Source organism: Eupeodes corollae, chromosome 3, assembly GCF_945859685.1.
Source record: "Eupeodes corollae chromosome 3, idEupCoro1.1, whole genome shotgun sequence".
Taxonomy (NCBI): Eukaryota; Metazoa; Arthropoda; class Insecta; order Diptera; family Syrphidae; genus Eupeodes; species Eupeodes corollae.
The window spans coordinates 10,269,532-10,292,223 of NC_079149.1; the positions used below are offsets into that span (position 1 = coordinate 10,269,532).

Below are 22,692 nucleotides of genomic sequence, written 5' to 3' on the forward strand. Positions count from 1 at the left end.
AAAAAGAAAATATAACACTTTTTAAAAAAAATTTAATGAAAAACGTAACAAAAACACTTATTCTAACAAAATAAACACTTTTGATTTTTTTTTTTTAGTTAAGAGGAACAAATTAACTAAAAATTAAAATTTCGCTACGAAATAATTATAAAGGCACTTGTTTTTTTTCGTGTTTAACAATTCTAATACGAAGTATGGTTGCCTTTTTTGGCTATAACTTCTTCCATTCGTCTAGGCATTGAGTTAATTAGGGTTTGAACATAAGAATTATCTATGTTTTTCCACTCCTCTTGGATTGATTGCTTTAATTCCTTTACATCCCTAAACTGGCGGCCATGATGGAAAACTTTTGATGATAAAAGTGACCACAGGTTCTCAATTGGGTTTAAGTCGGGACTTAATGCTGGCCAATCAAAAGTGGGGATATTTCGAGACGACAGGAACTCTTTTGTGGCTCTTGATCTGTGGATTGCAGCGTTGTCTTGCTGGAAAATGAACTCTGGTGTGGCTATTTCATCTCCAAAATTGATTAAAACATCATCGAGGAGTTGAATGTAGTAAACAGAATCTATTCTCGTGCTCACGAAGCAAATGGGAGTAGTTCCATTGTACCCTATACCCCCCCAAACCATAAGGGATCCTCCACCAAAGTTTCACCGTTTGCGCACTATTTTGGGGTCGTTTTTAGAGCGCCAATATTTGTGTCCGCCGTCTGGACCATCCAAGTTAAACTTCTTCTCGTCTGTAAAAATCACTGTTCTCCACTCCTCTCTCCAGAACCGGTGTTTTTCAGCAAATCGAAGCCGGGCTAGTTTGTGTCGTGGCAATAGCTCTGGTTTAATTTGGTTTCGTATGAAAGCTTCAAATCTTTTTTATTATTTGTTGGACTCGTCGCACTCCCACTCCTAAGTCCATTTTTGCCATTGCCTCCTTAGCACACAAGTTATCTCTAATAAGGAGTCTTTTCATCTCTCTTTTGGCACGATTGGTGACGAGCGGCGTCCTTCCTGGTCGTTTTTTTGTCCCATATTGCGGACCTTTGTTGATGAAATTGTCAATGACGCAGCTCGACCTTCCCAAACGTCGTGAAGTTTCGCGATTGGATAGGCCTATCTCATGGTATACCTTGATTTTTCCTTTTTCTTCGCCGGTCAACGACTTTCCACGCGGCATTGTTTAGAAACCACCAAAAAGCTTTTTAAATTCAATAAAAAAAACAAAAATTAAATAAAAAATTACTGTTAAAACCATAATTATAACTTGAACCCACTTGCGCTCTCATTGAAGGTCAAATTAGATGTGTAAATCATAAATGCCTTTATATTTATTTCGCAGGAAAAACGGTAAAAACGGCTGTTTCATTTTAAAACAATAAATATACATGTTTTTATATACATAGGAATTGAGGGTTGCCAAGTACTCAAAACCATGTATAATTTGTTTTCTGAAAAATAACTCCTTTCATATTAAAAATAATAAAATCAGCCTGCCTTTATAAATATTTCGGTGAGTGTATTGAAAACAATGGTGTTAGTTCAATATTTCGATTTGGACGATATACCGATCCCAGCAATACTTTTTTGTTATTACACTTAATCTCAATGAATAAGTATTCGACTTCACTACCTGGTGAAGACATGCGAATTATTTTTAAAATCATTGTTGGGACACTCGAGCTCGTTTGGTCCCATAATGCACCACCACCTTCTACATCCAAACAAAGTGTAAAATAATGCACCGCCACCTTCTACATCCAAAAAAAGTGTAAAATCTCTAAATATGGGAAGAAGTAAAAACCACAACATCGCTTCCGTTCAGTTGTATTTTATTATTTTTGTTTTTCTTTTTAAATATGTATTTATTTTTAGTTAAGAAACTTACTGGTGAAAACATAATTATAGTATAATTTATATACAAAGGTTTTACTTAGTTTTTTTTTTTGTTTTGTTTGAACAGGTTCATCTATTTTTTAAATAATTATATTTTTTTGTTTGTTTTTCAAACATCTACTATATAATTATAGTATTATTTACTTGTATATTATATAAATTCCGTTTTCTTCTTTTTTTTTCTTCTGTTAATATATTTGAATAAAATTTAAATTAAAGAAAAAAATAATTAATAAAAACAGAAAACATACGACAAATATATGTAAATTGAAAGCTAAAATTAAAAAAATAAAAGAAAAATACATCATAATTAATTAGGAGGGGGATTCTGCCCATCACAAATCACAGAAATATATTTTTATATTTTAAAAACAAATTATCTGAACAATTTTTCCATTTAATGTGTAATTTTTTTTAGTTTGTTTTGAAATTCTCTAATAAAAAGTCGTTTTACATTTTATCATAATTATTGAGTAGTAGAAAAGGGTTTTTGTTTTGTTTATGTTTATGGTTTTATTTTATTCTTTTTTGGCGGAAAATCCCATTTTAACATTAAGATGCTTAAATGTTTTATATCTCATGCCATCACTAGTTGGTCACTGTTTTACAGTTTTTATTTGTGATGTTTTATGGATTTTTATTTAAATTTTTATATTTTACTAAAAATATTTTCTTTTCTTTTCTTTAGTTTTTTTTTTCTTTTGAAATCTGCTTTTCTGATTCGAATTATGTTTGTGTTGCTTCGTCATTCGTCAGTCGATTCTTAAATCCCAACCCAAATTTGAAAACAAAAAAGAATTAGAATTTTGAAATAGAAGAAGATCGAAAGAAAAAAACCAATCAGGAAAAAGAAGAAGATTAAAATTCCTGTATTTTCCCTTTTGTTACATAATTTTCCACCTTAGTCTTATTTACATAGATTTTTGTTTGCTCGGGCCTCAAAAAGTCTAGAAGGTTTTTAGTTTTTTAAAATGTTATAAAACACAAAGTGGTGGGTCGGTCTGGGTCTGAAGGGTGTAGAGTGTAAAGGAAGATGTTTTTGGTTGGTGGTGTTGGGTGGTGGGTTTTTTTAAGGAGCAAGGATCACGGCAACACTAAAAAATATGCACACGCAAAACGTAAACGCAAAACGCAAAACAACTACTGTTCGGCTCATCAAATGTCCGTTTTTTGTTTTTTTTTTGTTTGTTTAGAAGACAAATCGATTCACATTGATATTCAACGCATTATCACCACAGCCACTAGAGGGAGGTGGCTGTTCGTCTTCATCGTCATCTGGGCCATCGCCTCGCCTGTGGATCCGATTGCTAAACAACGCCGATGTCTGACTCTGAGCTAATTTAGCTCGTCGATTCTTGAGTTCCTTGCCAAACATGAAATTATCTCGGTCCACATAGTCGCGCAGCTCTGGTGAGAGTTCCTCGAGTTTGAGCGACGGAGGCGACTCAATTTTGATCATGGTACTCGAAGCAGTGGGTGACTCACGCCCACCCATCTGATAGAACAGAATGTAGGGCGTATTGGGGGGTGTTAGATTGTTTAGCTCGGCTATTTTGCACTGATTGACGACGTCGTCATTGAACTTATACCATTTGTTATTGCCATCCGAGGCATAGGTGTAATAATGTCCCGAATCCATGCTGCATCCGGAATGAACGACACCAGCGTAGAGATCATAATGCACCGAGGCGATCTCGGCTAGGGTTTCGGCTGAGCACACTTTCACCGAGACATTCTCATTGTGGAAGACCTTGTGCATTAATTTGGCTCGCATGTGATTGCTTTGATCGTATTTGAAGTGCTTGAGAGTGAGAATTAGATTCTTTGGTGCACTTATGACGTTTATGAAGCGTTCGGCGTCGGAGAGTTTTTTGCAGCGTTCACAAAAGTACTGATTGTCTCCGTGCAGCTTCTCCGAGGAGCAATAATAATCTATCAGATCTTGGACGGTGTAATTTGATGCACAATCGTTTTTGACCTCTGGAAATGATAGCTGCAAGTCACGGAAGCTGTCAATGTTGGTGCTCTGCCAGCTGCAGGTCAAACATTTGTAGGTTGTTGCCAATTTACCCATAAATGTTTTTTCGATTGTTGTCGACGTTTGTTGCTGCTGCTGTTTAGTCTGCTGTGGTGTGGATGATGCGGCTTCATCTTCAGCTTGAACTACATCCTGATCGTCCTGATCTGTGGTGATTTTAGTATCGATTTTTGATGTAATTGTTGACGGTGATCTGTGTGCCAGTTCCTGTTCATGCAATGTGTCCAACAAATAACCAAGGAACTCTGAGCTATCTTGCTGCAGACCGTGAGTGAATCCTGGTGGACGTGTAGCATCCAAAACTCTCGATGGAGTCAATTCAAATCGAGTCGAGTGCAGCATCAATGCAATGAGTTCTTGAATCTTAATCAGCAATGGTGATTTACTCCCTGAGAGCAAGATACCGCGACTAAATCTAGAAAAATACGAGGTTTTTGGAAACGGACCTTCAATAAATGTTTGGAGCAAAAACTACTTACTCTTTGGTCATAGCTAGAGCTTGGAGGACACTGTTCATGTAGCATGTATTGCCAAGATTCACTAGGCCCACCTTTGCATTTGAATTCATCATTGAGCGGTTATTCTCGAATAGACGACTGTTGGCTCTATGAGCGTTTACATAATCAAAAGATGGACTAAATTCGGACAAAGCTTCGACCTAGAGCGACGGAGAGTTTCGGGAATGATTAAGATTGTCTTCATCAAGAACATGAGAGAATATTTACCACTGGCTTATAGAGCTCATCATATCCTGGGAAAGTGGCCATCAATGCCGAAGTCAGATCGACAAGCATTTGTAAACACTTTCGAGTGTCATCGGAGTATTTTTCTTGAGCTGCTTGCTTCTTAAGCTCATTGACAACTCTGGGAATCCATAGGACGACCTACAGATTGACAAATATACAAATAAGACCCAACAATTCATCTCAACTCAAGATAATCTTACCTTATGAAAAACATCTGGTTTATTTTTAGTGGGTTCCAAAATGGGGAACACAATGTGCATCATCATGGGCCGCAGAACCGGGATCATCAGTGTGGGGAAGATCTTCTCGATATTCTCGAGGGCGATTTCATTGAGCAAATCGAACTTGCCCTGATCTTTCAGTCCACTCCAAATGGCCAGAATCCAGAGATTCAAATTCTGACAGAAGTTCATCATCTTCCACTCGTACAGGAGCTTCACAGTCTTGCGGATGGTGCTGTCGGGCAAGTTATTGGAGAGCAGGGTCTGCACTGCCTCGTGCACCATGTCCTTGGTGAAGAGCTGGAACACAATGGCAATGGCGCACGATGGTGGCTCCTCGGCGGTGATTAGTTTGTAGACAATGTGCAAATAGTGGTGCGTCCTGCTGGGCTGGTGCTCCTCGTTGACTTTGGCAAAGAACTCGCCGATCTTCACGATGTCCTCTTTGAATCGTTTCAGATCTTCTTTGGATTTGGGATTTGGCACGCGGGCCAAAGCTCTGATGAGTTCTCCATTCAAGCGGGAAATGTCGTAGTTGCAGTTACCTCTACTCTGCTCCGCAGTAATGATGCTGATTATCTCGAGGATGCTGGAGAGGTCTGGGGTCTCATTGGAGACCTTCCCAGAGCCGGAGTTATTCGAGTTTGGGGCACTGCTGCAACCAGTGGTGGAGTTGCTGCTGCTGCTGCCGGGATTCATGCCTTTTTGTGTTGTCGCAGAGGATGAAGATTGGGATGTCGATTTGCCTGTTCCAGATGCTCCCGGGGTTCCATTACCTTCGGTGTTGTTCTGCTTAACAGCCATCGTCGCTTGAAGGGACGTTCCACTCAACGGGGAGGAGGTTGCAATAACTTCTTCCGCTGGGACACAGGCACTTGAGCGACGAGCTGATGTTCGCTTTCGAGCACTGGCAGCGTCGTCGACGGCGGCCGCACTTGATTTCCTTTTCCGCGAAAGCTGTCCAATGATTACATACAACGAACTGAGTCTAGGAGCAATTTTCTCGAAGCACAAAACCAACAAACAAAGAAAATTTCAACGCGAATTTATGTTGTTGAGGGCTCCCCGACTGCGACTGCGAGTACCTTTGTCTTTTGTCTTCCAAACGAATGAAAATTTGACGACGACAACGAAGACTTTGAGTTAATTGCGAGAGTTTTCCATGAGAATTTTCAATAATGTTGTTTCCTTTTTTTTCTTCTTTTCTTCTTCAATTTTCTCGAGGCAGAGGCATAGGCAGACACAAGAGGCACAGAAGAAGCTTGTCTGCTGCTGGCTTTTGGCTGTTTTCTGATGGATTGAATTTTATATTTTGATTGATGATGTGTTTTTTGGAAAAGCTATTTTAAGTGGATTTGCTTTTGTGGTTTTCTGAAATTTTGGTTTGACCGGAAGGAAATTTAATTTTGTTTTATTGTCTATCGACTGAAATATGAATTTCGAAGATTTCTTTACAAAGGTGTTTTGCAATTCACGCAGAGAAAATTTTGGGAAAGCTGGATGTTTTTTTCGTGCTGCTTCTTCGAACTTTATTTTTTGGTGAATTATTTTTGACAGATGATATATGCATACTGAGTCAGGCGAGAGGGAGACGAATATGTTGGGTTGTTTTTCGAACGGCCATGTTTTTTATTTAAATGGCCTTGAGGGATGTGTTCGTAGGTTGAAATTAATTTGGTTGGTTTTTATGTTTGTTTTGTAGAGAAACGTTATGGAAATTGGAATATTTTTGCTAATAAGAAAGGATGGGTTTCTTTTTGCGTTCAAAATTTGACAATATTCAAAAAGTCAGTTATAAAATTCATGTTAACGTACCAATTGGCAGCCAAATTATAATTAAGAAAAATTCCAATAGGTGGCTCACGATCTAATGTTTAGTGAAGCAGCAAGAAAATTGTAATGATTTTGACAGTTGAAAATTTTGAGATTTATGTTCACAAATATGGAAAGGATAACGTTAGAACAACGCTTCTTATTAATGAATAAATCCTTTTTATGTGAAGTTTATAGAGCCAATGAGCACGTCAATTTTACTCTGCGTTTAGTAATGAAGGTCATTTCTCATTAAATGGCTTCGTGCGACTTAAAGCATTTCGATTACTTTCTAGGATTCTATGCTAAGTCTTTGGTTTCAGCCGAGCAACTTTTGAAGCATAGCAAGCCAATATTCATGCAACTGTTGACGACACAGTTCATTTTTTTTTGAAAAAGCGGTAATTGTATAATTATCGAATGGAATACTCAACTTGAAGTCACGGTGGATATATGCCTAAAAACACATGTAAAAAATAAATACCATGAATTTATCAACCAAATTAAAATAATAGTAAAATCATTTCAACAATATAACTGCCTCGTAATAATACTTTTATTTTCGAGATCGGTATATTTTCTAGTAGATAATTTAGATGATGTGTCATAAAACGTCAACATACGTCAACTTAAAAGAGTCTAACGTTAACACCCACCATTGTAAACGTTTTTTTTTCTCAAACTTTAACATTATTTCTTTTCAACTACAAAAATTGTTATTTAAACCCGTATCTGCAAACTCAAAAAAGTATCAAATTCATTTGACAAGGGATCTATGTAAATGTCAAATCCGGATGTTAATAATAAATAAAACCAAACAAATGTTTTGGCAGTTCGGTTATTTTCTTTAAAGTCAAAACGAATGTAAACAATGTCAAATTCCAATTGGAAATCCCACCTTTAAATTTATTTTTCTTTATTATTAAATCCTTGAGACATGAAGCTTATGGACCTTATGTTCGTGTGTCCAGCATTAAAAACATTGGACCTCAAATCTTACGTCATGTCAGTCAAAAATGTGTTAATCAATAAAATAAAATCAATACCAAATACAAATTAATTCGAATTGACAATTTAATTTGATAAACTATTAAAATCAGTTTCAAAATAGTTGTCCTTCAAATAAAACTGACAAATGATAGAATGTCAGAAATATATGTCAAAAAACTTACGTATGCTTTGAAAGCAATTAATTATTCGTACAAATTTTGTTTTATAAAATCAAGATCTAAAGTTCTTAAAATAAAAATTGAAGCTTTTCGAGTTTATGGGAAAAAAAGTAGAATGTGTCAATCTTCCAAAGATGTTATTAATTTGAAGTTAAATTTAGCAACAAGGTGGAGGATTACGCAACCCTCCAACAACTACAAAGAATATATGTACATAGAAGTGTACTCAAAATCAAAGAATTGCTTTCTTGGTAAAATGCTCCAAACACTCTTAAGGAAGTACTAAAAATAAATACAGCTTAAAGGCTGCTGGGAATATCCCCAAACAAACAAAAACTTTTATCTGCCATCGTGGATAAAGTTCTACTCTTTCAAACATTATATTTTTAATTATATAGATTTTGTCTTCATTTCATGATGTTCTAAGTCTTCTCAGTTTCAATCCAAACAGGTAATTACTTTATACTCCCACACAAAGTTCTGCTTCTATCCATACATAAAACATAACACTTCTCCTCGAAACCAACCAACCCTATGAACCATGCCACCCTGTTATAATACCATAAATAATAAAAGACCTACGCTATGTGATAACCTCCAACATATTATTATTATATAATGTTTACTTAATTCCATTCACAAAAAACGACATTTATTAACAATGAAGCATCTTTTAAAAGTTTCCCACTCTACTTTTCTTATATTTGTCTATATATGCAAAAGCAGTGTTGGAGCTTCGGATGCGGTGCACTTGACACGTTGATGCTTTTTTTGTACACAGGATTTCATTCGGAAAACCTCCAAGTCCTCCAACTCCCACCTACACGTCAAACTCTGTGCTCCGTTTCCTTCTGTCATTTACAGATCGAACATCGAAACACCGCATATTTTGTATAAAACAATAACCTTTTGGAGCATTTCAAGCGAGCTTTGACCTTTTCTTATCATTATTATAAAAGTGGGTTGCCAAAATAATATAAGAACCCTCATATAGTGCGGAATCGAAACCCTTAAACCCATCCAATCCAATACCTATCGTTATAGGTACCAATGGAAAACGACCGAAAAGAAACTCTCATCATTATAACTGATGTCGCCCACGCAAGTCATTCATTAGTTTTGTTGGAACAATTTCATTCACAGTTTTTTTTGGAGATTTTTGTTGTTTGTCGGTGCCGATTATAGAAAAGGCATTTAAAATAAAGGTGAAGACGGTGAAGACGTAAGAAAGGGTGTAGCGCCCGATATAGGAAGGATATAGATATTCATAGGTTGGGAAGGTTTCGGCAAAAGTTAATGGGAGTAGAGAAACGAGTATAGCGGTGTATCGGTATGAAATAAAAGTTTTCGATACATCTGTCAAAATGCGCATGCTTCAAAATCATTCTGAGTAAAAGTTGGAATTCATCAATGAATTTCATGTTGTCAAAGGGGAATGCTTTTTTAATGTGATGGCATATTCACTTGTTGGTTTTTGAAGTAAAGAAAACAACTCACTGAAGGAATTTGGTGCTTATTGTCCATCAGAGTAAGTAAAAGATTAGTTTTTAAAACGCTTACAAATATGAAATGAAACAGAACTTAAGATTCCAAAATCAATACGTCTATCCTTATAGTTGATCTAGGATTATTCAATTTTTTTTTGTGACCGTTACAAGAACTCAAGTATTGTTAGTTTGTGTCTGTCTGTAAGAGTACGGGAACTGCTTTGTGCTAGATAATACTTTCCATTAAAAATCCATAAATTGATGTAAGGCCCCAAAACCGAAGGCTTAAAATTGTGTTGAACAAACATACCAACTGGTATAAGGCTTTTTACGGTTTGTTCGTTGACCCTTAAGTCAGTGCTGCCTTAAGGCGTTTGACCCTAGAGGGGGATCTTGTTGGGGATTTTTCCAGAAATACTGCGAAATATTACAAAATAGAAATTTTGTTATACAAATAAGTCTGCTATTACACGATAAAATTAGATTCATAAATCTAGTTTGACAGTTGTCACTATTTGTTCGATGCAATTTATTTCAAAATGGTGGCTGTGTAGCCTATCCACAGCCAGGTCCTGCAATTTTGTAATCATAATGAGAAAGTGATTTCTTTTGGTTATTTATAAGCAAATGGCACATCTTCTTAAAATATGAAGTGTCAAACTTACTCACAAATTGACAGATAATAACTACACATGAGTTAAGCATTGAAAGTAAATTCTGACCAAGGCAACTAGTAAGTTTTTCAAGTGTCATTAATATCAAACTCGGAGCGATACTTCACAAAACTCTACCTTCGTCTGATCGTGAAAAACTACCAAAAACATTATTGTCTTCAAGATATTTCTTAGACAAGCTTCAAGTCCATCCAAACTTGAATTTTGTATTGTACCGAAAAGTTACATAATCCGTTTCCAATTGGGCAAGGAAAAATTTATATGCAACATTAAATGGAATTGTGCAAAAACTAAATAAATTACAGAGTTATAAAGTTCAGCTTTTAATTGAAGAAACATGTTTAGCTGTCTTTTTGACATAAGCGGGCGTGATTTGATAGTTAGGTATATTTTATTGACTAACTTTCCAGTCAAATTTCAAATAACGTTGTCTTAATTGGAAGGCATTTTTGCAGTTGGCTAATCAAATCCTAGAAACTTACGTTGCCTTCAAGTCTTTTATGTCGTCTTAACTTGCCAAGTGTTATAATGAAATCTTACTTTATTTTGAAGTTAGAAAACGGAAAATAAAGGGCACTTTTACAGCGGGTGTTTACCATGTATTTTGTTCAACAGCAATGAAAAGTCGACATGATCACAGCCGAACAAAAAACGAATTAGAGCTGTTGTATATTTTTAATAATGAATTATCTTGTTAAGAGGCCCTGGGTTAAACCCGGTAAAAGTTCAAAATACTACACTGAAGATCACATAGAAAAAGAAAATTTTATAATTGTGACACATGGTTGCAACTATAAATTGTACTTTGACTTTTGTGAAACAAACAGATTTGTACAAACTAAAAGTCACACTGAAAAAAGTTATGAATCGCTTGACTCCTAGGGTTTTTATATGTAGAATAATTCGTTAGAGGATGACAAGTTAACCAGAATTGACTGGCTCTGGATTGACTCCAAGGGAATTCACAGGAATCAATCTCAAAAAATTTTTAAATAGATATTTGATCACAGGAATCAATATCAAAAAATGTTTAAATAGATATTTGATAGTGTTTTCTTTTGATTAGAAAAACAAAGATTCGCTTTTATTTTCCTGTCATGTGTCAATTTTTAACAACTCCAATGACAGACTTCTGTCATACAAAACGTCAGGTGCACTAAATTTTAAAATTGTATGCAATGACAGAACGATCGCTATAAACGACCTGTCAACAAAAATTTCAATAATTAGCCTCAATGATGAAAACCAATGATAGCTTAAACTGACACCCCCCCCCCCCCCCTCCCAAGACTTGGTTACCGATGCGTGAATTAATCGGTTCAGTTTAGAATTAGAACTCTTTAAATTTCTTTGCAAGCAAAAACCAAATCAACCAGAAATTTTATAAAGCGCGGTTGCTTATTAAATTCCTCAACGAACCCCATTAATTCTGGGATTTAACTAAAGTCATGCGCCGCACCATAACAAACACCAATCCTTATATTCAAAAAAAGAAAGAGAGCTTCTTTTCTTTACCTCCTTTCTAACAAATCCAACAAAACTCAAGTATAAAGCTTTATAACTTTTCAACCCAAAACGATTGATACGGATTTTGCGTCACGAAACAAACGAAAAGTTGATACAGTTTCAATTTAGACTTCGCGAGCGATGCAGTGAATAAGAATTAATCAGGCCAAAGTTCAGTGAATATAAAGCAAACGACCCTTAATAAGCTTTTCCATATTTTTTCCATCTACTAAAAAATCCCACATATACAAAAAGCAAAGAGAAGACAAATTATCAAACTCTTGGAAAACTGTTTAAAAAATTATTGGTTTCAAAATCGCTAATAAATGAAAAACGATCCAAAAAAACACCAATCGAAAACAATCAAATACCGTTAAATTTTTAATGCTAAAAAGTTAAAATAAGAATTGAAAACCCATTGAAAACTAGGTTTTGCTTACGTCTGCAGCAGTGAAATCGATTTTCCGAAGACATAAGATAGAATTTTTGAAACAACAAGGGGGCGCAACAACGACTACGACTAAGACTACGACGACGGGGAAGACATCGACTACGGCACGGCACGGCGTCGACAAAACGATAAGAAAAAGTGAGACGAGTAGAGGTTGATACTTATAAACGATATGGCCGGCCATATGGTTTATCAATATTGTGATAAAAATTAATTTTGTTCAACGACTTAAAGGACACTTTTGTGCAATTTCAACAATCGCCATCGCCATCGCCAGCGCCACCAGGCCAAAGCTAGACAAGATGGCTCTGTGTGTGGCTTCGGCCATACCCATTTTTGGGCTAGGTCTCCATCTGCTGCTGCTCGCCAACCACCTGGCGTTTTGCGAAATGTCGGTGTACCCAGGTGAGTGATCCCGGTGTGTTCTTAAAATAGATACCCCAACCCTAAAGCCCCAACCTTAACCTAACATCCTATACCAATCTAAACCCAACCTACCATCTGCCTGTTAAGCCCTATCTGCATTATCGTTATAGTTTGCTACTTTTGTATATAACTGTATATTTTTGACGTCAAAGTGGGGGCTATTTTTCGAAGTCGATTCAGGTTGCAATGACGTTTTGTGTACGGACGGAAGAAAGAACGGAGAAGGAGTAGTTACAGTTATAGAGGTGCGCGATAGTTTGCCCTCCCAATGCCAGTTTCAGCCCATCATAACCTCAAACCCCAGCGAAAACGGCAGGACGTGTTTTGAAAGAAATTAATTGCTTAGCTATTTTTATAAGAGTCCGTTGGTATTTATAAAAGCTGCGAGTTGTGAGAAATCGATAAGGGTTTGCATTATTAATTCAAATTAAGGAAAAATAAAAAAGAAGAAAACTAAAATGGATATCACGGTTCCAGGTTCGGTTGTGTACATGTTCATGATGATGGGGAAACGACGACGAGCAACGACGTTTATACTGTATTTTTTGTTTTTGTCGTCCAACAGATGGATAGATTTTTATGTCGCTACTTTTGTGGTGCTTGTATAGCCTTCAAATTACGTATGCAATGTTGTGCTACTTTTAGAAATGCTATCAGCGGGGACTGTTTGAATTGGTAATTTGAAGAAGTTCTTATCGGGTGTTGTGCAAGTGGTGTAAAACACCACTTGATGGTCACAATCAGTCGTTTGGATAACTTCCTTGAGGTGGAGTTTTTTTTAATTGTTTGGATTGATAAATGAGGTTTAGGTATAAAGGTTCATTATAGTTGTTGTATTGTTTTTTAAATTTTAGTTTCAAGTTAGGCTTTGGCAGTCCCTGTAGGTTCTTAAGCTTAAGTTCTCGTTTTTCTTAGCTATAAGTTTCGATATTATTAAGATTCTAGATACGACTTAAACAAATATTGTCTTGTTTAAGCTAAAACCCATTTTCTGATGTGTTGTTTTTGTTTTGAAAATCCTGGATAGTGCGCAGTAAGTCATATATTATAAGCCTTAATTTATACAAGATCTGTTTGAATGAGCTTTCTGGTTTAATATTCAATATAGCATTTGACATTTGACAACCAACACTAGGGCTGTCAATGTCAATAATAATAACAATAACTTAGGAAAACTAGGGACTTCCACTTTCCAGGAGTCCCAACTCAATCTTCAAACTCCTTTATTTGTGATGTTTAAAGTCTTTATTTTCACATTGATTGGAATGCCGTTATATGACTTCATTTTGACACTTCTGTAGATTTGTTGAGTATACATATGTTGGTGTGTTCTTTTTCTAACGATAGATAACTATTGTTGTTGTGTCACACAAAAGTTGTCATTTTAACAAATTGTTGACATTTTTTAGAATCATTTGTTGTTGATCTGTTGCTAATTCTCTTTTCTTAAAAACCGATATTCAAACAGCTCCAAACAGTGACAGTTCGTTAAAATAAACAAAGAACACAAACTTAAACGAACCTATTACTTAAAATTGACAAATGCCATTTAATTTAGCAAATTGCTAAAAGTTAAAGTAGGCATTCTGTGATTTTAACTTAAGGAAAATGTTTGAATCATTTGAAATTAGCTTAACCATCTTTTAAGCGTAGTAAATTGCTAAAAAAGGCTTTAAAATTTCACTAAATCGTCTATACTTCTTAGCCATTGTTTTCTCAAAAGCCAAACAAAAAAATAATAATATTAAATTGTGTGTGAAGAAATAATTTACTTTGAGATCTCAACGCTTTTAACTTATCCCTTAGAGCGGAGTTGTAAGTTGTTACAAATCGTTACTATTTGACACTGCATGAGTTTGACAACGATGTTTTGATGTCATATTGTTACAAAGTGTAAGAAATAAACGAAGATGTACATTGAAATAGGAATATTGAATCTGTTTTCAAATCGTGCTATATCCGTGCTATATCGATTTTTCTTATTCGTATAATAATTCATAAAAACAAAAAATATTGAAGTGACGTTTACCAAAAATCCCTTTTGAAAATCAACTACAATATGAAATGTGCTGTTTAGTAACTTGAAATTTTCACCAACTTTCTTAATCATTTTTGGTATGAGTTTGACAGCCAATTTTGAATATCTGAAGAAAAGAGCTAAACGTTTCTTATTACGAACCCTGTCTGATAAAAGCCTTAATTTGCAAATCAACACAAATATATCCACCTTAACATCCGGTTGACTTTAACTATTGCAATAAGCTTCTTCATGTTATGCTTGTGAAATTTCTTCTTGTGTTTTTGTAATTCCAAAACAAATTTGACACATCTACAGATGACTTTTTCACTAAACTAACTATATGGCTGCGTTCAATTGCGTGTTGGATAGGGTATCTTGGATTGGTGGATTTTTAGATACCTTGTTGAACGAGTTGGATAGCTGTATTGAGATACTCGTAGCTGTCAAAAAATAAAAACAACCTATCAAATTAGTCATCTACAAAACGAGAACAAAATAAGTCTTCTTCCTAGTCTATTATGTACAGAACATCCTCAAAAACAACTTCAACCAACATTTTGTATCTTTTTGCTTACCAACAAATACAAAAATCTGAAATAAATTTTCAATATTTTTGAAATTCAACCATGTATTGAATCAGCTGTTCTGTCAGATACCTACATACACCAGAAGTTCTTGGATACCTTTGGATTCCTTTTTTGACATCTCAGCTGTTTTTGATTAGCTGTTATTTTACACGTAAAACACTAACAAAAAGGTATCCAAGTACCCTATCTGTCTGAGATTGAACGCAGCCTATTTAATTCGTTGGTTTAACTTTGCAAACGTCAATGATATTTTGCACTTACTTCACGGAATATGGTTTAGACTTTCCAAATTTATTAATTTGGCTGTACTGGTGCTTTGAACCGGTTTGGGTCAGGATTCAAATAGTTTTACACTCAAAATTAGAGTTTAACTTGAGTGTACACAACCTGAGTCACCGTTTTTAAGCAAGTTTAAAGATTTTTCAGAAGAAAATTGTCAACAGCTATCGTAAAATTTCTTAATACGTTCTTACTTACATTCAAAAAAACATTTTAAATAATGAAATAACGTATTTTGTATTTAACACATGTCATTTTAGAGTTTTGAAACGCATTTAGTATGTTTAAGAACTTTATAAAACCACTTAAATGCAGATTACAGATAATCACCAACAACTCCCTCTAACTGCCAAACTATTTGACAAACGAAACGTCAAAATTACCTCACGCTAGATCTAAAATTTTAACAACTTCTCCAGTTCCATTAATTTGAATTTGTTGGTATTTCAAACACAAGTTTGAACTCTGTTTTCTTTCTGTTGAGACATTAGGCTGTCGGTTATTTCCAGTTTTCAAAATAGTGTGTTTCCTTCAAACGAAGCAATGGCGTGTTCTGAAGGAGAAGCCAAAAGAAGATCCTTTATTCTGCTCGGTAACATTATTTTGAAAACAATCCTAGAGTGACGTCTGTCAAATATATTTGGCTGGTTCATATTTTTAAGAATAAGAATGAAATATAAACACAATTCAGCTAGCAGTCATTTGCATCTGTTTGAATTATGCGACAGGAAAATCGGATCATAAAATTCTCTTCTCAGGGTTTTGACAGCTGAAACAAAAAATTTTTTGTTTCGTTTATATTTCTGAGAATACAGAAATATTAGGGATCTCAGAAATATAAACTGGGCAAATATTTTGACAACAGAAATACCTGCGTCGAAAATTACGATTATTCGATGTTTGCAATTGTTTTAACAATTAAGAAAGCCACCCAACTTTGACAAGATGATTGGACTTATGGACTATAACCTGTCAATGTTTTGTGTATACTGTGGCGTATGAGTGTCTTTTATATACATAGTTTGTGCTTTTAGATGTTTTATTTTAAACCAACTTTATTCCAATCCAACAATTAACCCTTTTAATAGATGTTTTGATTTGTGGAACATGAAATGCTTATAAATATTGTTTATATTTACCATTTACAAATTATTATTTTTAATAGAATAGAAAAATGTACATGTAAAAATATAATCGATGTGTAAAAGTAGCAACCAAATAAAATAAAATGTAATTCTTAGCCTTCCGTATATTCTCAGGACTGCGTCGCAAGCCATCAGCCCAAGCCCTACAGCAGCAATTTGATATTTCCCCAGATTTTTTAGCTCAATTGATGGAAGATAACGCTCGCCGAAGGCTCCAACAACAATTCGAACAGCAATTGGAACTTATCAATTTGCAAATGAATCACCATCGCCAACAACAATACGGAGGACCAAATCCCATACAATATGACAATCAGAATGATGATGTTGAATTTACTTATAAATTTGCACCAAACACAAATAACGATGGAACTCAAAATGAGGAACGTATTCCGTTTGCAGTAGATCCTTCAGATCCAAGGTTTTACGAAGAAGGTCCTAAAATGTCTGATGATCTTTCATCTTTCTATGACGAAGATGAAGAACAACAACAGCAGCAGCAACAACAGCAAGTGAAACAAGTTCCAGTCCAAGAACCGAAACAAAATACCGATGTTAATTTCCATCGAGTTAAGCCTCCAGTTGATTTGACACCAATGAAACCCGTACAGAATTTGGCCTCGAATGGGCGTGGTCGGGACGATATAAACGCTTTGATTGATAAGCTTCAAAAGGAGGGAAAAGCTGGTGCTATTGTTAATTCTCAAATTAACGGACATGACGAGCATGTCGTTGTCCGGCAGCATATGGGCATCGAAGGTGACATGGGAATGTACGTTGTTGCGCTGATTGCCGGAGTAAGTGCAGCCGTGACTGTCGGACTGATTGCCTTGGGCATTGCATGGTACACGTAAGTTTGGAGAGTTTTTAAAGTTTGGGATTGACATTTATTTTGGTGTTTTACTTTTCTTTCTTCGGTCTATTCAGTCTGCAGAAAAAAACTAAAGCCGCTGCAGACGTGGAATATCCAGCGTATGGAGTAACCGGGCCTAATAAAGACATTTCACCATCTGGTGATCGAAGGCTCGCCCAGAGTGCCCAAATGTATCACTATCAGCATCAGAAGCAGCAGATCATAGCAATGGAAAATCGTCAAGCCGCCGAGGGTCATGGTGGATTGTCGGACGTTGAGAGTGACGATGACAACGAGGAGGGTGATTATACTGTTTACGAGTGTCCTGGCTTAGCCCCGGTGAGTTAATGTTATTAAAACTTTAGAAATGTCTCACACGACAAAAAAAAAAACAGTGATCAGTGAAAAACTTTCATTAAGTTATCAGATTTATTGGGTAACGAGCAAGTAAGAAATTTTACGATTTTCAAATAAACAATTTTTTGCTTGGTGCAATAGTAATGGCAGAATGTAAACGTGTCTTAATTTTAGACTTTTTTGCAAATGCCCTAAATGTCATTGCTACAGACAGATATTATTGTTTGTCAATAGTTTAACACCCATGCCAGCTACGGCCTCCTACGAAGAGTTGACATACATATATTTCAGTAGTTATTCTTGTCATGTAAAGTGCTTTCTCAAATTCGTCGTTAAGATTCTGCTTAAAAACTGTAGGTCCTTATTTATTTTTTAATAGGTAAACTCTTAACTAAATTACGATATTTCACACAGAGAACTCTAATTGAATTTTAAAAAACAAATTTAGGAATTCTTGTTTGACAATCAAGCAAAAGTTACTCAACTCGCTTTTCCACTAGTTATTAAACTGGCTTTAAAAAGGGATCTCAAGTAAAAATGATCAAAAGTATGCAAGTGTGACCTAATACTAAGTTTCCACCGGGCACTAAACCGAGATTTAGCTAGATTTGTCACAAATCTCCTTAAAACCTCGAAGATTTACCATACAAATTTTAATCTCCTCAAATAAAGATTTCAAAAAAAACTCATTAAAATCTAGCTTGTCAAATCAAACAAACTTTTTTTTCGGAGAATAATTGTTGAACCGACCCATTTAAACGCCAATTTCGTTTATTGACAGATGTGAATGTCAACAAAAACTATCTGTCTCACTTCCATATGATTCAAATTCAAAACAATAAACAACTTTCAAGAAATCATAAACGAAATAAAATGTTAGTATACAAAAATAATGAATACGTACAAGAATATAAAAAAAACTAATTACTTTAAAGAATTCATCGTCGTTCTTAATAACAAGTACTTGAACGTACCTGTGAATTTGGAAATATAATAAATACAATGGACTGGGTTATTGTACATTGTACTTACCTTAACTCAGACTTTTCTTATAGGCTGCTTTCTGAAAAATTTAGTTTGGATTGATTTGTTGTTCTTTCTAGCTACCAAAATGTTTATTTAGCACTGCAGGCGTTTTTTTTTCTATAAAAGTGAATTCTCCTGTCCAAAACACCCATTACCACTTTCAAATTGTTGAGAAGAATCAATTGACAAGATACTAAAAGTTTTAAGTTACCGACACTCATTCTTTTTAAAAGAAACTAACACTTCATAGTTAAAAAAATATTAAATTATTTATCAATAAAATTAATACAAATTTTTCTTATTTTTTTCTTTTCGAAAGGAAAATAATTTGACGTTTGGTTGTTATGACATTAATCAAACGTCAAATTAATCTCCATTTCTTTGGTAAATTTGCAGTTTATAACCACATCAAATTTCTCAGAAAATATTTTGTTGTCCACTTTTATTTCTTATTTAAATATTTTTCCACTATTAAAAAATATATAACCACCAAATTATTCACTTAAAAAATGGAAACGTCACATGTGTCGTACGTCAAAGGTAAAAGTTGGTCAACTCTTCTGACTTCGGCTGCGGCTCCGATTCCAGTTGCGTCGCGTTCTGTTCGTACATTTGCATTTGTGTACATTGAAAACTTTGACAGCTATTCCAGTTACGACTCCGCCTCCGGCTCCGACACCATTTTGTTCCAGCAGTAAATCAGAGATTAATTTTTTGACCTAAAATATTATTATCATTGAGTATTGTCATCAAAAACTTGATATTTTAATAGGGTTGTCAAAAAATATTGGTCAGTTTACATTTTGAAGATCTTAGAGATTACTGCTTTCTCAGAGAATAAACAAAATTTCTAATGCAGAGTTCTTCTTTTTGCTGTCAAAACCTTTGAGAAGATGATTTGTATGATTCATTTGTCCAATTAACATTTTTGAATATAAACAAAATGTCTGTTAAAAATGTATTACTTTTACTCTCATAAATCACAGTACAAAATTTGTGTGATTCGAAAACTCAAGTATTTTATAACGCACAGTTCGAAACTGATTGAAACTGATTGAAAAATTACAAAATTTGCGGTGATACAGCGGATCTGATAATGACACTAACAAAACTACATTTTTTAAATCAGACATGTCTAGACAACAAGTAGCGCTTTTTCAATAATTTGAAGACAATTGCTAGCGTAACAACTGCTTTGACAGTTTCAATAATGAACCGTTTACATCTTTTTTTGTAGACTGGACCAATTATTTTTCGTAAAATACTCTTTTTGCAGTTTCACAAATTTGACATTTAAAGATTTGGTTTTAGACCCGGTACACACTTGCTTCATTTTAACGTGAAGTGACACAGCAATATCACATTTTCGTTTTAAAGTAGACTTAATTAAGTTGATTTGTGCCAAACACACATCAGCTTCACTACAGCGTTAGAGTGGCACAAGTGCGTAACGAGGTTTAGATCATTACATTGAATTTTTGACAAACATGACATTTATAAAAACAGCCATGTTCAGACAATGCTTTATAAGTAACGCTTCATCCATCATTTTTAAGATATTTTCAATTACTACAACTGTTTTGACATTTTCAATAATGGGCCGTTTACATCTTTTTTCTTTCAGACTGGCGAAATGGAAGTTAAAAATCCTCTTTTCTTAGATGACACCCCAGTTACTCCAATAACTGCTGGTAATCAAACACAAACTCCATCATCACAACAATCACCCCAAAAACAACCTCCATCACGTAAAACATCAAAATCATCATCATCCAATCATCCAGGTGTTACATCATCGTCATCATCATCTGCACCTCCAACAGCTTCATCTGAAAACCCTGCAGTTGCTCCAACAGCTGGTGGTGATAAGAAAAATGACGGAAAGTAATTTCTTCGTAAAAATTCAACAAAAGAATTAATAACTTTTCGTTTTGTTTAGATAAATAATAATTTATAGTTTTAATTTGTTTTTAAAATGTATTTTTTAATTTTTAAAATAAATGTCTTGGAACAAGATTAAAACAAAAGAAAACAAAATATTAAATCAGATCTTCCTACTGTTAAAAGTGTCAAAAATCTAAATGTTATTGTTTAGAATTTAGTTTTTCAAATTTTGTTTTTTAATAATATAATTGTTTTTTATTTATTTTTATCCAGCCTTAGTGCTTAAAAAAATAAAATTCTTCACATATGGATTGTTAACACAATGAAAAAGAATAACTAAGCTTATGTATTTGAACGTATGTAGATATAATATTATATAAATATGAGAAAACAAAAATCCAAGTCAATTTATAATTTTTCAATTATGTACTAAAAACTAAAGAGAAAACATATTTAAAAAAAAGAAGCACTTTTAATTCTTAGTGTTTTTTTATTTTTCATTTTCTTTTTGTTTGATATGGAAACACCACACAAACAAACCACACTATTCGTTAGTGCAAGTTTGACAGTGTCCTGTCAAATTTGTCACCCTCAAAATGTCTGTGGTGAGTTCTTAAACAGATTGAGGTGAGTTCCTATATAACAAACGTACTGGAACGCACTCCAAACTATACAACTTATGCAACTATATCCGAGCCTAGAGATATGTCTATTTATAAAAATTATTTATTTTTCTTCCAATATTTTTGGTTGAAAGCTAGTTCTAAAAAAACAACAAAAATGCAGAAAGTATTTTACTTTTTATTATTTGCACATATTTTCAACTCTAAAACTTATATTATTAAATTTAATTTAAAAAAAACGAACTGCTGGTTAACAAAAGAGAAAAAAAACTTGTTTATAAAATGAAAATAATATGGAAAAATAAACCATGACTTGTCGTTGGTAAAAGTATATATATACATATATTTTATTTGAATGAGAAAATCTATATTTAAAGTTAAAACTTAAAAATTATATAAATTATTAAAGAAACAAAAAATGAAGAAAAAAAAAACAAAATAAATATATTATATATTTTCTTAATCGTATATTTATGTACCTATTAATTGTATAAATCAGAAAAAAATCATAACATCTATTATACTATAAACAAAAATTTATTAACTTAAACAAAAAACAAAAACATTTATTAATCTTTTTAATACTACCAACCAAAAAAAAAAAAAAAACATAAACAAAAAAATAAAATTTAATACTATATCGGTGGGAATACATTTTTGTGTTAGGCTATGTGGTTATTTGATGTAATTTGGAATCTGAAAAACAAAAACTTTGTAAAATATTCGCTAAAATTTATTTATAAATTAAATTTTAAATTATAAAATCCCTGTCTATTAAATTTTTAACAAAACCAAAAACGTACTTAGTCACAAAATATGCTGGTTCGGTGTTTTTGTTTGAGTCTCTATCTTATGCAACGGACGACATGTGAAAAAGAAAAATTAAATTTCATGAAAATGATACCAATTTATAAATTAGAAAAATCACAAAATAAAGAAGTTTAAATAACAAAAAATAAAAAAAATATAAACTGAATTTATGAACACAATTTGACTGAAAATATTTTACATTAAAATTAATTAAAATAAAGCAAAACAAAAATGATGAATTATAACCTACTGTTTCAATTAACATTTTTAAAAAAGCAAAATGCAAGCATTTCATCCATCAATCAATTATTTTCAAAAAAAAACAACCAAACATTTAAAAACAAAAAACGTTAAAATTCAATTTTTTCGCAAAATTTGCATTAAAATGTTATCTTCTACAACCAATCACAGAATATATCTAACAAATTAATAGAAATTAAAATTTGATTAATTAAAAAACAAACAAAACACAATTTACAATCAATTTATTATGACTTTAGACAAAAACAAAAAAATATTAAAATAAAGGACATACAACAAAATATAAACTAAATTCAAGAAAAAAACAAACATTTGTTGCTCCTGGTGGTGAATATGATTGATGATATTTTGTACAAATCTCTGATTCAAAAATATGTAAAAATTCAGATCCATGTTTACAGAAATCTACGTATTTTCACAAAAAATAA

At 33.7% G+C, this 22,692-nt stretch overlaps 2 protein-coding genes across 3 annotated transcripts; one reads left to right on the forward strand and one right to left on the reverse strand.

Moving 5' to 3' along the window:
- Positions 1-2,307: 2,307 nt before the first annotated feature.
- Positions 2,308-6,456, reverse strand: LOC129950051 (ubiquitin carboxyl-terminal hydrolase 35). Its single transcript, XM_056061829.1, has 4 exons — positions 4,874-6,456; positions 4,653-4,811; positions 4,407-4,585; positions 2,308-4,342 (listed from the first exon to the last, which is right to left on the reverse strand). Exons 1-4 carry the CDS (start codon positions 5,696-5,698, stop codon positions 3,079-3,081), a joined length of 2,427 nt encoding a protein of 808 aa, XP_055917804.1. The 5' UTR covers positions 5,699-6,456; the 3' UTR covers positions 2,308-3,078.
- Positions 6,457-11,639: 5,183 nt separating this feature from the next.
- On the forward strand, positions 11,640-22,692 carry LOC129950342 (uncharacterized). 2 transcript variants are annotated; one of them, XM_056062247.1, is made up of 4 exons: positions 11,640-12,398; positions 16,547-17,300; positions 17,378-17,642; positions 20,311-22,692. In XM_056062247.1, exons 1-4 carry the CDS (start codon positions 12,296-12,298, stop codon positions 20,572-20,574), a joined length of 1,386 nt encoding a protein of 461 aa, XP_055918222.1. In that variant the 5' UTR covers positions 11,640-12,295; the 3' UTR covers positions 20,575-22,692. The 2 variants fall into 2 exon arrangements, with proteins under 2 accessions (XP_055918222.1, XP_055918223.1); XM_056062248.1 differs by having other exon boundaries at positions 11,641-12,398; positions 16,565-17,300.